The following is a 14,887-nucleotide window of genomic DNA, read 5'->3' as shown; positions in this document are numbered from 1 at the left end:
TAGTGGCGGCGCAAGCTCAGAAGGTTGAGGAAGGCCTACTGCACACTGAGAGCAGGGAAACATAAGAGGATTGCGGGCAATGCTATAAAAGAGAAACTCCCAGAATGTCTCAGTTCTGTAAGCATCACTCCCCACTGAAGGGGTATCCGCTGGGCGGAGATAGCACTGCTGAAATACAGCCAAGAAATTTCCAAGAAATGCCAGGAGAGGAAGTCCGGAGAACAGTCGTGGTACCACAAAACCTTAGTGGAGACAAAAGCCAAAGGTCCTCAGAGTAGCTAGCACTGAAGATGTGCTCTGTTTACCACTGTATTGTATGCCTTCTGGTATATGCCCCACTACAGCCACCACACAGGTGTACAAGAGAGACCCTTACTATCTACAGCAGAGAGACTTTAATAAAGTGACAGACATGGATGCAGCATAACAGTCGCTACAGAGAGACATAAGTAGCAGCTCTGACATGAATACCCAGACCCTGGCTTGTATGCCAATGGCATGTTGTACCTGATTTGGTATCTTGGAGAAGTTAGGAAAACTTAATCCGGGAGAAAAACATTAGGGCAAGTGAATATAAACCGTTTTAGCAAGTTTTGTCATACTGTATAGTAATTATAAAAAGACCCAGGTCCAGCTATTTCAGTGCACCAACGGTAGACAGGTCACATGTCAGGATCGTTTGTAACTTCATGATCATTAAAGTATAAGTTCATTTCTATTTAGCATCTCTTATTAGCATGTGAGCATTTACGTGAATATGATAGGTTGACTAGAATTGGGTTTGGTACAAGTGCATAGGTTAGGTAAGGCCATTGTGGATTCAGAGCATAATAGGTGATACGGGGCAGTCATTTAATTCATCAGTAATTTATATATGGCAGTGTGGAATAGTATATCGGGATTAACTATAGTAATTGATACATTTTACTAGAGTAGAAAGTCAGTGACCCTGTTTGGGAATGTCCAATTCATTTATATTTGTTTATATTACTGAAACTTAAAGTGAAAAATTATTGGGACATTAGTAACAATTAGCATTCGACTCATAATTGCCAATAGTTTATTATTATTATTATTTATATTAAATCCCCCTACCCGTATAGGTTTATATTTCTAATCAGTGTCATTCTCTTATTTGGATAAGGGAAGAGGATAGGGTTTATTGCCCCTACACTCTGGGCCAGGCTGGGCAATATTCAGCCCTCCAGGTGCTGTGGAAATTTTTAGCATGTCCTGAAAAGGTTTTAGCATGGCCAAATAGCAAAACCGTGGCATGGTATGCTGGAATGTGTAGTTCAACAGCAGCCGAAGGGCTAGTTATTGCCCACCCTGGCTCTGGTCCAACAAGGGTATCCCCCAAGCTGACCCTCTCTTCCTAGGAAAAGCAAAGATGGAGGTCATGAAGAGAGTTCTCACGTAACGCCTATGGGGGTCATTCTGACCTGTTCGCTTGGTGCTTTTTGTCGCAGCTGAGCGAACGGATCCCTACTGCGCATACTGATTGACAGGCAGAGGCGGTCGCTGGGCGGGAGGGGGCGGAATGGCGGCGTTTGGCCGCAGTTTTCGTGGGAGCGGTCCGGCCAACGCAGATGTGGCCGGACCGAACGGGGGACGGGCCGCAGCGGCTGCGTGACGTCACATGCAGTCACTGCGGGCCAGTGAGCAATGAGTAGCTCCCGGCCAGCACGCTAAAGCTGCGCTGGCCGGGAGCTACTCTTGAAGTGCAAAGGCATCGCTGCTGTTTGATGCCTTTGCACTTCTGTGGGGGGGCCGGCACTGACATGCGGGGCGGGCTAGCCCTGTGCTGCGTTCCCGCATGTTAGTGTGAATGATTGTAGCTGTGCTAAATTTAGCAGAGCTACGATAAACTCGGAATGAACCCCCATAGTTGGGAATGGGATCTTTGCGATTGTGGGGTAAATATGATGGTCTGGTAACGCTACACTATGATTGGGGGAAACAGAACTGCTCAACGCAGGAGCCATGGTAATTAGCAATCATACCTTCCATCTCTCTATTTCCAGAATCTTCATATGCCTGATGAAGGGTGACATTCACTGTTGAGAAATCTACCATTCCACAGCACACACCCCACACACCCAAATTACCTCCCTATCGTCATCCGACGCATCACCTGTCTTGTGTATGAACCGTATAAAGACAACCCAAGTACAGAGGTTCTGGTACATTTATATTCTGATTTTTATTTATGTATCCATCCAAATTAAAGATTCATGACAGACACGACCAAAGCCTGGCATTGTTCACATCGGATCTGCAGGACTGGAAATCAATTAGTAAGTAAAAAAGCCTCCTTAGCTCTTCACTGCACAAATCACAATGATATAATAACACAATTTTATATGAAAAGGTTCATACAGACAATACAAGGGGATAAACAAAAGACAAACACAGACACCAGCGGTACCGTGTGCCCTGTAAGGGGCAGACAGAAAAAAGATCAGAGGCCCTGACTGAGTGAAAGTGAAAGTGACATTTTATGGGTGTGACCGTGCCTCCCTGCACTCCAGACTCCTCCTGGCACTAAGTGGCCGCAGTGCGCAGCATCCAATCACTGCTGCTGCCCTGCAGACAGTGGTGACAGCGCTACCTGACCGCCGGACATTACAGCCCAAGGGTGAGACAACAGGCGGAGACGAAGCACTGCGAGGAGGAAGGTGGCCAAATGGGGGGCGGCATCTTGGAAACAGGGGGCGCCACGATTAGAAAGATCTTGATGAAGGGGGGGGTGGCGGCCCATAATGACTACATCCCTCTATAACATATATACCCAGGGATGTGTGCTTGTTACAGTGAATCTGCGATGTAGGGATATCACCAGATAAACACCCGGGAGTCGCACCTATCTAGTTATAAATGAGACAGAAAGCCCTGATGTACTGTACACAATAATGACAGTGATTTGCAGCCTCCATATTTGTTACGGTGTGGATTAATGGCGGGGGCCACGATACGGATTTCTGCATTACTATAGAGGAACCTCAGAGAGCTGACACAGTGGATCCCTGTGCCCCCCCTCCCCCCGTACAGACAGCCATCCACGTGTGGTGTGGAGACTGCACATGTACACCGGGGAAGAACTGCGTGCTCAGGGATCCATGTTGGATGTGTGTGTGAGGCATCCTCAGATCTTGTTTGATATACCTAAGCTTCTGAAGCCGCGACCATTCGATGCAGGAAATACCCAGGTATCAGTATAACATGCACGCAGCACAGACACATAGAGGCAGTGACACTCATCCGGGATCCCTAGAGTTCTGCTATATTAAGGTTTATTCTGGGATAACCCCACTGTAACCTATAACCCCCCTCCCCCCCACAGATGGGGGTAGAACGCGTTCTGCGGGTGTTACCTTCCCGTGGGTGACCAGCAGATCTTTGATGATCTCCTCCTGCCCGGAAGATGCGTTGAGGATGGACTGCATGTTCAGCTTCTCCATGTACTCGTGCTGCCTGAACCACCTGAGAGGAGACAGTAAGTGGCGGTTATATGTATGATATAGGTTGTACTACGTCTCACGTATCAGGACAAACCAGGACTATAGCAGGATCTGCAGAGACACCAGGGGGTTTCCAATCATAGGTGCTGAGGATCTAATATTATCCCCCAGAAATCTAATGATGTTTGTATCGGGGATTACTGATGTGCTAAATGCAGGATACAGTCCCCATCACTGGCAGGGGAGTAGGAGCAATCCCCAGTGTGTGAGAAGCGGAGACATGCAGAGCGGGGATTACTGATGTGCTAAATGCAGGATACAGTCCCCATCACTGGCAGGGGAGCAGGAGCAATCCCCAGTGTGTGAGACGCGGAGACATGCAGAGCGGAGATTACTAAAATGCTAAATGCAGGATACAGTCCCCATCACTGGCAGGGGAGCAGGAGCAATCCCCCAGTGTGTGAGACGTGGAGACATGCAGAGCGGGGATTACTGAAATGCTAAATGCAGGATACAGTCCCCATCACTGGCAGGGGAGTAGGAGCAATCCCCAGTGTGTGAGACACGGAGACATGCAGAGCGGGGATTACTGAAATGCTAAATGCAGGATACAGTCCTCATCACTGGCAGGGGAGCAGAAGCAATCCCCAGTGTGTGAGACGTGGAGACATGCAGAGCGGGGATTACTGAAATGCTAAATGCAGGATACAGTCCCCATCACTGGCAGGGGAACAGAAGCAATCCCCAGTGTGTGAGACGCGGAGACATGCAGAGCGGGGATTACTGATGTGCTAAATGCAGGATACAGTCCCCATCACTGGCAGGGGAGCAGGAGCAATCCCCAGTGTGTGAGACGTGGAGACATGCAGAGCGGGGATTATTGAAATGCTAAATGCAGGATACAGTCCCCATTACTGGCAGGTGAGTAGGAGCAATCCCCAGTGTGTGACAAGCGGAGACATGCAGAGCGGGGATTACTGAGGTGCTAAATGCAGGATACAGTCCCCATTACTGGCAGGGGAGTAGGAGCAATCCCCCAGTGTGTGAGACGTGGAGACATGCAGAGCAGGGATTACTGATGTGCTAAATGCAGGATACAGTCCCCATCACTGACAGGGGAGTAGGAGCAATCCCCAGTGTGTGACAAGCGGAGACATGCAGAGCGGGGATTACTGATGTGCTAAATGCAGGATACAGTCCCCATCACTGGCAGGGGAGTAGGAGCAATCCCCAGTGTGTGACAAGCGGAGACATGCAGAGCGGGGATTATTGGAATGCTAAATGCAGGATACAGTCCCCATCACTGGCAGGGGAGTGGGAGCAATCCCCCAGTGTGTGACAAGCGGAGACATGCAGAGCGGGGATTACTGATGTGCTAAATGCAGGATACAGTCCCCATCACTGGCAGGGGAGTAGGAGCAATCCCCAGTGTGTGAGACGCGGACACATGCAGAGCGGGGATTATTGGAATGCTAAATGCAGGATACAGTCCCCATCACTGGCAGGGGAGTAGGAGCAATCCCCAGTGTGTGACAAGCGGAGACATGCAGAGCGGGGATTACTGAGGTGCTAAATGCAGGATACAGTCCCCATCACTGGCAGGGGAGTAGGAGCAATCCCCAGTGTGTGACAAGCGGAGACATGCAGAGCGGGGATTACTGAGGTGCTAAATGCAGGATACAGTCCCCATCACTGGCAGGGGAGTAGGAGCAATCCCCAGTGTGTGACAAGCGGAGACATGCAGAGCGGGGATTACTGAAATGCTAAATGCAGGATACAGTCCCCATCACTGGCAGGGGAGTAGGAGCAATCCCCAGTGTGTGACAAGCGGAGACATGCAGAGCGGGGATTACTGAAATGCTAAATGCAGGATACAGCCCCCATCACTGGCAGGGGAACAGGAGCAATCCCCAGTGTGTGAGACGCGGAGACATGCAGAGCGGGGATTACTGATGTGCTAAATGCAGGATACAGTCCCCATCACTGGCAAGGGAGCAGGAGCAATCCCCAGTGTGTGAGACGTGGAGACATGCAGAGCGGGGATTATTGGAATGCTAAATGCAGGATACAGTCCCCATCACTGGCAGGGGAGTAGGAGCAATCCCCAGTGTGTGACAAGCGGAGACATGCAGAGCGGGGATTACTGAGGCGCTAAATGCAGGATACAGTCCCCATTACTGGCAGGCGAGTAGGAGCAATCCCCAGTGTGTGAGAAGCTGAGACATGCAGAGCGGGGATTACTGAAATGCTAAATGCAGGATACAGTCCCCATTACTGGCAGGGGAGTAGGAGCAATCCCCAGTGTGTGACAAGCGGAGACATGCAGAGCGGGGATTACTGATGTGCTAAATGCAGGATACAGTCCCCATCACTGGCAGGGGAGCAGGAGCAATCCCCAGTGTGTGAGACGTGGAGACATGCAGAGCGGGGATTATTGGAATGCTAAATGCAGGATACAGTCCCCATCACTGGCAGGGGAGTAGGAGCAATCCCCAGTGTGTGACAAGCGGAGACATGCAGAGCGGGGATTACTGAGGCGCTAAATGCAGGATACAGTCCCCATTACTGGCAGGCGAGTAGGAGCAATCCCCAGTGTGTGAGAAGCTGAGACATGCAGAGCGGGGATTACTGAAATGCTAAATGCAGGATACAGTCCCCATTACTAGCAGGGGAGTAGGAGCAATCCCCAGTGTGTGACAAGCGGAGACATGCAGAGCGGGGATTACTGAAATGCTAAATGCAGGATACAGTCCCCATCACTGGCAGGGGAGTAGGAGCAATCCCCAGTGTGTGAGATGCGGAGACATGCAGAGCAGGGATTACTGATGTGGTAAATGCAGGATACAGTCCCCATTACTGGCAGGGGAGTAGGAGCAATCCCCAGTGTGTGACAAGCGGAGACATGCAGAGCGGGGATTACTGAAATGCTAAATGCAGGATACAGTCCCCATTACTGGCAGGGGAGTAGGAGTAATCCCCAGTGTGTGAGAAGCGGAGACATGCAGAGCGGGGATTACTGGAATGCTAAATGCAGGATACAGTCCCCATTACTGGCAGGGGAGTAGGAGCAATCCCCCAGTGTGTGAGACGTGGAGACATGCAGAGCGGGGATTACTGAAATGCTAAATGCAGGACACAGTCCCCATCACTGGCAGGGGAGTAGGAGCAATCCCCAGTGTGTGAGACGCGGAGACATGCAGAGCGGGGATTACTGAAATGCTAAATGCAGGATACAGTCCCCATTACTGGCAGGGGAGTAGGAGCAATCCCCAGTGTGTGACAAGCGGAGACATGCAGAGCGGGGATTACTGAAATGCTAAATGCAGGATACGGCCCCCATCACTGGCAGGGGAACAGGAGCAATCCCCAGTGTGTGAGACGCGGAGACATGCAGAGCGGGGATTACTGATGTGCTAAATGCAGGATACAGTCCCCATCACTGGCAGGGGAGCAGGAGCAATCCCCAGTGTGTGACAAGCGGAGACATGCAGAGCGGGGATTACTGATGTGCTAAATGCAGGATACAGTCCCCATCACTGGCAGGGGAGCAGGAGCAATCCCCAGTGTGTGAGACACGGAGACATGCAGAGCGGGGATTACTGATGTGCTAAATGCAGGATACAGTCCCCATTACTGGCAGGGGAGTAGGAGCAATCCCCAGTGTGTGAGACGCGGAGACATGCAGAGCAGGGATTACTGAAATGCTAAATGCAGGATACAGTCCCCATTACTGGCAGGGGAGTAGGAGCAATCCCCAGTGTGTGAGACGTGGAGACATGCAGAGCAGGGATTACTGAAATGCTAAATGCAGGATACAGTCCTCATCACTGGCAGGGGAGTAGGAGCAATCCCCCAGTGTGTGAGACGCGGAGACATGCAGAGCAGGGATTACTGAAATGCTAAATGCAGGATACAGTCCCCATTACTGGCAGGGGAGCAGGAGCAATCCCCAGTGTGTGAGACGCGGAGACATGCAGAGCAGGGATTACTGAAATGCTAAATGCAGGATACAGTCCTCATCACTGGCAGGGGAGCAGGAGCAATCCCCACAGCAGCACATCCCCGCCTCACATCCCCAGTGAGGGGGGATGTACTGCTGTCAGTGAGGGGGGATGTGCTGCTGTCATTGAGGGGGGACGTGCTGCTGTCAGTGAGGGGGGATGTGCTGCTGTCAGTGAGGGGGGTTGTGCTGCTGTCAGTGAGGCGGGGATGTGTTCCTGTCAGTGAGGGGGGATGTGCTGCTGTCAGTGAGGCGGGGGATGTGCTGCTGTCAGTGAGGTGGGGATGTGCTGCTGTCAGTGAGGCGGGGATGTGTCGCTGTCAGTGAGGTGGGGATGTGTTGCTGTCAGTGAGGCGGGGATGTGCTGCTGTCAGTGAGGCGGGGATGTGCCGCTGTCAGTGAGGCGGGGATGTGCTGCTGTCAGTGAGGGGGGATGGTCCACTGTCAGTGAGGCGGGGATGTGACGCTGTCAGTGAGGCGGGATGTGCTGCTGTCAGTGAGGTGGGGACGTCCCGCTGTCAGTGAGGGGGGACGTGCTGCTGTCAGTGAGGCGGGGATGTGCTGCTGTCAGTGAGGCGGGGGATGTGACGCTGTCAGTGAGGCGGGATGTGCTGCTGTCAGTGAGGGGGGATGTGCTGCTGTCAGTGAGGGGTGATGTGCTGCTGTCATTGAGGGGGGATGTGCCGCTGTCAGTGAGGGGGGATGTGCTGCTGTCAGTGAGGGAGTGATGTGCTGCTGTCAGTGAGGTGGGGACGTGCCGCTGTCAGTGAGGGGGGACGTGCTGCTGTCAGTGAGGCGGGGATGTGCTGCTGTCAGTGAGGCGGGGGATGTGCCGCTGTCAGTGAGGTGGGGACGTGCCGCTGTCAGTGAGGCGGGGGATGTGCCGCTTTCAGTGTGGCGGGGATGTGCCGCTGTCAGTAAGGGGGGATGTGCCGCTGTCAGTGAGGCGGTGATGTTCTGCTGTCAGTGAGGCGGGGATGTGCTGCTGTCAGTGAGGCGGGGATGTGTTGCTGTCAGTGAGGCGGGGATGTGCTGCTGTCAGTGAGGCGGGGATGTGACGCTGTCGGTGAGGCGGGATGTGCTGCTGTCAGTGAGGTGGGGACGTCCCGCTGTCAGTGAGGGGGGACGTGCTGCTGTCAGTGAGGCGGGGATGTGCTGCTGTCAGTGAGGCGGGGGATGTGCTGCTGTCATTGAGGGGGGACGTGCTGCTGTCAGTGAGGGGGGATGTGCTGCTGTCAGTGAGGGGGGTTGTGCTGCTGTCAGTGAGGCGGGGATGTGTTCCTGTCAGTGAGGGGGGATGTGCTGCTGTCAGTGAGGCGGGGGATGTGCTGCTGTCAGTGAGGTGGGGATGTGCTGCTGTCAGTGAGGCGGGGATGTGTCGCTGTCAGTGAGGTGGGGATGTGTTGCTGTCAGTGAGGCGGGGATGTGCTGCTGTCAGTGAGGCGGGGATGTGCCGCTGTCAGTGAGGCGGGGATGTGCTGCTGTCAGTGAGGGGGGATGGTCCACTGTCAGTGAGGCGGGGATGTGACGCTGTCAGTGAGGCGGGATGTGCTGCTGTCAGTGAGGTGGGGACGTCCCGCTGTCAGTGAGGGGGGACGTGCTGCTGTCAGTGAGGCGGGGATGTGCTGCTGTCAGTGAGGCGGGGGATGTGACGCTGTCAGTGAGGCGGGATGTGCTGCTGTCAGTGAGGGGGGATGTGCTGCTGTCAGTGAGGGGTGATGTGCTGCTGTCATTGAGGGGGGATGTGCCGCTGTCAGTGAGGGGGGATGTGCTGCTGTCAGTGAGGGAGTGATGTGCTGCTGTCAGTGAGGTGGGGACGTGCCGCTGTCAGTGAGGGGGGACGTGCTGCTGTCAGTGAGGCGGGGATGTGCTGCTGTCAGTGAGGCGGGGGATGTGCCGCTGTCAGTGAGGTGGGGACGTGCCGCTGTCAGTGAGGCGGGGGATGTGCCGCTTTCAGTGTGGCGGGGATGTGCCGCTGTCAGTAAGGGGGGATGTGCCGCTGTCAGTGAGGCGGTGATGTTCTGCTGTCAGTGAGGCGGGGATGTGCTGCTGTCAGTGAGGCGGGGATGTGTTGCTGTCAGTGAGGCGGGGATGTGCTGCTGTCAGTGAGGCGGGGATGTGACGCTGTCAGTGAGGCGGGATGTGCTGCTGTCAGTGAGGTGGGGACGTCCCGCTGTCAGTGAGGGGGGACGTGCTGCTGTCAGTGAGGCGGGGATGTGCTGCTGTCAGTGAGGCGGGGGATGTGACGCTGTCAGTGAGGCGGGATGTGCTGCTGTCAGTGAGGGGGGATGTGCTGCTGTCAGTGAGGGGTGATGTGCTGCTGTCATTGAGGGGGGATGTGCCGCTGTCAGTGAGGGGGGATGTGCTGCTGTCAGTGAGGGAGTGATGTGCTGCTGTCAGTGAGGTGGGGACGTGCCGCTGTCAGTGAGGGGGGACGTGCTGCTGTCAGTGAGGCGGGGATGTGCTGCTGTCAGTGAGGCGGGGGATGTGCCGCTGTCAGTGAGGTGGGGACGTGCCGCTGTCAGTGAGGCGGGGGATGTGCCGCTTTCAGTGTGGCGGGGATGTGCCGCTGTCAGTAAGGGGGGATGTGCCGCTGTCAGTGAGGCGGTGATGTTCTGCTGTCAGTGAGGCGGGGATGTGCTGCTGTCAGTGAGGCGGGGATGTGTTGCTGTCAGTGAGGCGGGGATGTGCTGCTGTCAGTGAGGCGGAGATGTGACGCTGTCAGTGAGGAGGGGATGTGCCGCTGTCAGTGAGGCGGGGATGTGCTGCTGTCAGTGAGGCGGGGATGTGCTGCTGTCAGTGAGGGGGGATGTGCTGCTGTCAGTGAGGCGGAGATGTGCTGCTGTCAGTGAGGCGGGGATGTGCTGCTGTCAGTGAAGCGGGGATGTGCTGCTGTCAGTGAGGGGGGATGTGCTGCTGTCAGTGAGGGAGTGATGTGCTGCTGTCAGTGAGGTGGGGACGTGCCGCTGTCAGTGAGGGGGGATGTGACGCTGTCAGTGAGGCGGGATGTGCTGCTGTCAGTGAGGGGGGAAGTGCTGCTGTCAGTGAGGCGGAGATGTGCTGCTGTCAGTGAGGCGGGGATGTGCTGCTGTCAGTGAGGGGGGATGTGCTGCTGTCAGTGAGGGAGTGATGTGCTGCCGTCAGTGAGGTGGGAACGTGCCGCTGTCAGTGAGGGGGAACGTGCTGCTGTCAGTGAGGCGGGGATGTGCTGCTGTCAGTGAGGCGGGGGATGTGCCGCTGTCAGTGAGGCGGGGATGTCTCGCTGTCAGTGAGGCGGGGGATGTGCCGCTTTCAGTGTGGCGGGGATGTGCCGCTGTCAGTGAGGGGGGATGTGCCGCTGTCAGTGAGGCGGTGATGTTCTGCTGTCAGTGAGGCGGGGATGTGCTGCTGTCAGTGAGGCGGGGATGTGTTGCTGTCAGTGAGGCGGGGATGTGCTGCTGTCAGTGAGGCGGAGATGTGCCGCTGTCAGTGAGGAGGGGATGTGCCGCTGTCAGTGAGGCGGGGATGTGCTGCTGTCAGTGAGGCGGGGATGTGCTGCTGTCAGTGAGGCGGGGATGTGTTGCTGTCAGTGAGGCGGGGATGTGCTGCTGTCAGTGAGGCGGGGATGTGTTGCTGTCAGTGAGGCGGGGATGTGCTGCTGTCAGTGAGGGGGGATGTGATCCTGTCAGTGAGGCGGGGATGTGCTGCTGTTAGTGAGGGGGGATGGTCCACTGTCAGTGAGGCGGGGATGTGCTGCTGTCAGTGAGGTGGGGACGTGCCGCTGTCAGTGAGGCGGGGATGTTCTGCTGTCAGTGAGGGGGGATGTGCTGCTGTCAGTGAGGCGGGATGTGCTGCTGTCAGTGAGGCGGGGGATGTGACGCTGTCAGTGAGGCGGGATGTGCTGCTGTCAGTGAGGGGGAATGTGTTGCTGTCAGTGAGGTAGGATGTGCCGATGTCAGTGAGGGGGGATGTGCTGCTGTCAGTGAGGGAGTGATGTGCTGCTGTCAGTGAGGTGGGGACGTGCCGCTGTCAGTGAGGCGGGGATGTGCCGCTGTCAGTGAGGAGGGATGTGCCGCTGTCAGTGAGGCGGTGATGTGCTGCTGTCAGTGAGGGGGGATGTGCCGCTGTCAGTGAGGCGGTGATGTTCTGCTGTCAGTGAGGCAGTGATGTGCTGCTGTCAGTGGGGGGGGATGTGCTACTGTCAGTGAGGGGGGATGTGCCGCTGTCAGTGAGGCGGTGATGTGCCGCTTTCAGTGTGGCGGGGATGTGCCGCTGTCAGTGAGGGGGGATGTGCCGCTGTCAGTGAGGCGGTGATGTGCCGCTTTCAGTGTGGCGGGGATGTGCCGCTGTCAGTGAGGGGGGATGTGCCGCTGTCAGTGAGGCGGTGATGTTCTGCTGTCAGTGAGGCAGTGATGTGCTGCTGTCAGTGGGGGGGATGTGCTACTGTCAGTGAGGGGGGATGTGCTGCTGTCAGTGAGGCGGGGATGTGCTGCTGTCAGTGAGGAGGGGATGTGCCGCTGTCAGTGAGGCGGTGATGTTCTGCTGTCAGTGAGGCGGGGTTGTGCTGCTGTCAGTGAGGGGGGATGTGCTGCTGTCAGTGAGGCGGGGATGTGCTGCTGTCAGTGAGGGGGGATGTGCTACTGTCAGTGAGGGGGGGATGTGCTGCTGTCAGTGAGGCGGGGAATGTGCTGCTGTCAGTGAGGAGTGATGTGCTGCTGTCAGTGGGGGGGGATGTGCTACTGTCAGTGAGGGGGGATGTGCTGCTGTCAGTGAGGGAGTGACGTGCTGCTGTCAGTGAGGCGGGGATGTGCTGCTGTCAGTGAGGAGGGGGGATGTACTGCTGTCAGTGAGGGGGGATGTGCTGCTGTCAGTGAGGGGGGATGTGCTGCTGTCAGTGAGGGGGGATGTGCTGCTGTCATTGAGGGGGGACGTGCTGCTGTCAGTGAGGGGGGATGTGCTGCTGTCATTGAGGGGGGATGTGCTGCTGTCAGTGAGGGGGGATGTGCTGCTGTCAGTGAGGGGGGATGTGCTGCTGTCAGTGAGGGAGTGATGTGCTGCTGTCAGTGAGGTGGGGACGTGCCGCTGTCAGTGAGGCAGGGATGTGCCGCTGTCAGTGAGGAGGGATGTGCCGCTGTCAGTGAGGCGGTGATGTGCTGCTGTCAGTGAGGGGGGATGTGCCGCTGTCAGTGAGGCGGTGATGTTCTGCTGTCAGTGAGGCAGTGATGTGCTGCTGTCAGTGGGGGGGGATGTGCTACTGTCAGTGAGGGGGGATGTGCCGCTGTCAGTGAGGCGGTGATGTGCCGCTTTCAGTGTGGCGGGGATGTGCCGCTGTCAGTGAGGGGGGATGTGCCGCTGTCAGTGAGGCGGTGATGTGCCGCTTTCAGTGTGGCGGGGATGTGCCGCTGTCAGTGAGGCAGTGATGTGCTGCTGTCAGTGGGGGGGATGTGCTACTGTCAGTGAGGGGGGATGTGCTGCTGTCAGTGAGGCGGGGATGTGCTGCTGTCAGAGAGGAGGGGATGTGCCGCTGTCAGTGAGGCGGTGATGTTCTGCTGTCAGTGAGGCGGGGTTGTGCTGCTGTCAGTGAGGGGGGATGTGCTGCTGTCAGTGAGGCGGGGATGTGCTGCTGTCAGTGAGGGGGGATGTGCTACTGTCAGTGAGGGGGGGATGTGCTGCTGTCAGTGAGGCGGGGGATGTGCTGCTGTCAGTGAGGAGTGATGTGCTGCTGTCAGTGGGGGGGGATGTGCTACTGTCAGTGAGGGGGGATGTGCTGCTGTCAGTGAGGGAGTGACGTGCTGCTGTCAGTGAGGCGGGGATGTGCTGCTGTCAGTGAGGAGGGGGGATGTACTGCTGTCAGTGAGGGGGGATGTGCTGCTGTCAGTGGGGGGGATGTGCTACTGTCAGTGAGGGGGGATGTGCTACTGTCAGTGAGGGGGGATGTGCTGCTGTCAGTGAGGGAGTGACGTGCTGCTGTCAGTGAGGCGGGGATGTGCTGCTGTCAGTGGGGGGGGATGTGCTACTGTCAGTGAGGGGGGATGTGCTGCTGTCAGTGAGGGAGTGACGTGCTGCTGTCAGTGAGGCGGGGATGTGCTGCTGTCAGTGAGGAGGGGGGATGTACTGCTGTCAGTGAGGGGGGATGTGCTGCTGTCAGTGAGGGGGGATGTGCTGCTGTCATTGAGGGGGGACGTGCTGCTGTCAGTGAGGGGGGATGTGCTGCTGTCATTGAGGGGGGATGTGCTGCTGTCAGTGAGGGGGGATGTGCTGCTGTCAGTGAGGGGGGATGTGTTGCTGTCAGTGAGGGGGGTTGTGCTGCTGTCAGTGAGGCGGGGATGTGTTCCTGTCAGTGAGGGGGGATGTGCTGCTGTCAGTGAGGCGGGGGATGTGCTGCTGTCAGTGAGGTGGGGATGTGCTGCTGTCAGTGAGGCGGGGATGTGTTGCTGTCAGTGAGGCGGGGATGTGCTGCTGTCAGTGAGGCGGGGATGTGCCGCTGTCAGTGAGGCGGGGATGTGCTGCTGTCAGTGAGGGGGGATGGTCCACTGTCAGTGAGGCGGGGATGTGACGCTGTCAGTGAGGCGGGATGTGCTGCTGTCAGTGAGGGAGTGATGTGCTGCTGTCAGTGAGGTGGGGACGTCCCGCTGTCAGTGAGGGGGGACGTGCTGCTGTCAGTGAGGCGGGGATGTGCTGCTGTCAGTGAGGCGGGGGATGTGACGCTGTCAGTGAGGCGGGATGTGCTGCTGTCAGTGAGGGGGGATGTGCTGCTGTCAGTGAGGGGGGATGTGCTGCTGTCATTGAGGGGGGATGTGCCGCTGTCAGTGAGGGGGGATGTGCTGCTGTCAGTGAGGGAGTGATGTGCTGCTGTCAGTGAGGTGGGGACGTGCCGCTGTCAGTGAGGGGGGACGTGCTGCTGTCAGTGAGGCGGGGATGTGCTGCTGTCAGTGAGGCGGGGGATGTGCCGCTGTCAGTGAGGTGGGGACGTGCCGCTGTCAGTGAGGCGGGGGATGTGCCGCTTTCAGTGTGGCGGGGATGTGCCGCTGTCAGTAAGGGGGGATGTGCCGCTGTCAGTGAGGCGGTGATGTTCTGCTGTCAGTGAGGCGGGGATGTGCTGCTGTCAGTGAGGCGGGGATGTGTTGCTGTCAGTGAGGCGGGGATGTGCTGCTGTCAGTGAGGCGGAGATGTGACGCTGTCAGTGAGGAGGGGATGTGCCGCTGTCAGTGAGGCGGGGATGTGCTGCTGTCAGTGAGGCGGGGATGTGCTGCTGTCAGTGAGGGGGGATGTGCTGCTGTCAGTGAGGGAGTGATGTGCTGCTGTCAGTGAGGTGGGGACGTGCCGCTGTCAGTGAGGGGGGATGTGACGCTGTCAGTGAGGCGGGATGTGCTGCTGTCAGTGAGGGGGGAAGTGCTGCTGTCAGTGAGGCGGAGATGTGCTGCTGTCAGTGAGGCGGGGATGTGCT

General features: G+C 56.7%; 1 protein-coding gene across 4 annotated transcripts in view; it reads right to left on the bottom strand.

Moving 5' to 3' along the window:
• ZMYND10 (zinc finger MYND-type containing 10) overlaps positions 1-14,887 on the bottom strand; it is a 133,388-nt gene that overhangs the window by 69,331 nt on the left and 49,170 nt on the right. For all 4 annotated transcript variants that reach the window (XM_063941394.1, XM_063941391.1, XM_063941393.1 and 1 more), the window contains exon 2: positions 3,375-3,483. In XM_063941394.1, coding sequence (XP_063797464.1) covers positions 3,375-3,483 — 109 coding nt within the window. The remainder of the gene's footprint in view (positions 1-3,374; positions 3,484-14,887) is intronic.

This window comes from Pseudophryne corroboree, chromosome 9 (assembly GCF_028390025.1).
Source record: "Pseudophryne corroboree isolate aPseCor3 chromosome 9, aPseCor3.hap2, whole genome shotgun sequence".
NCBI lineage: Eukaryota > Metazoa > Chordata > Amphibia > Anura > Myobatrachidae > Pseudophryne > Pseudophryne corroboree.
The sequence above is the reverse complement of the archived record's forward strand: the minus strand, read 5'-3'. Positions and strand labels throughout refer to the sequence as shown.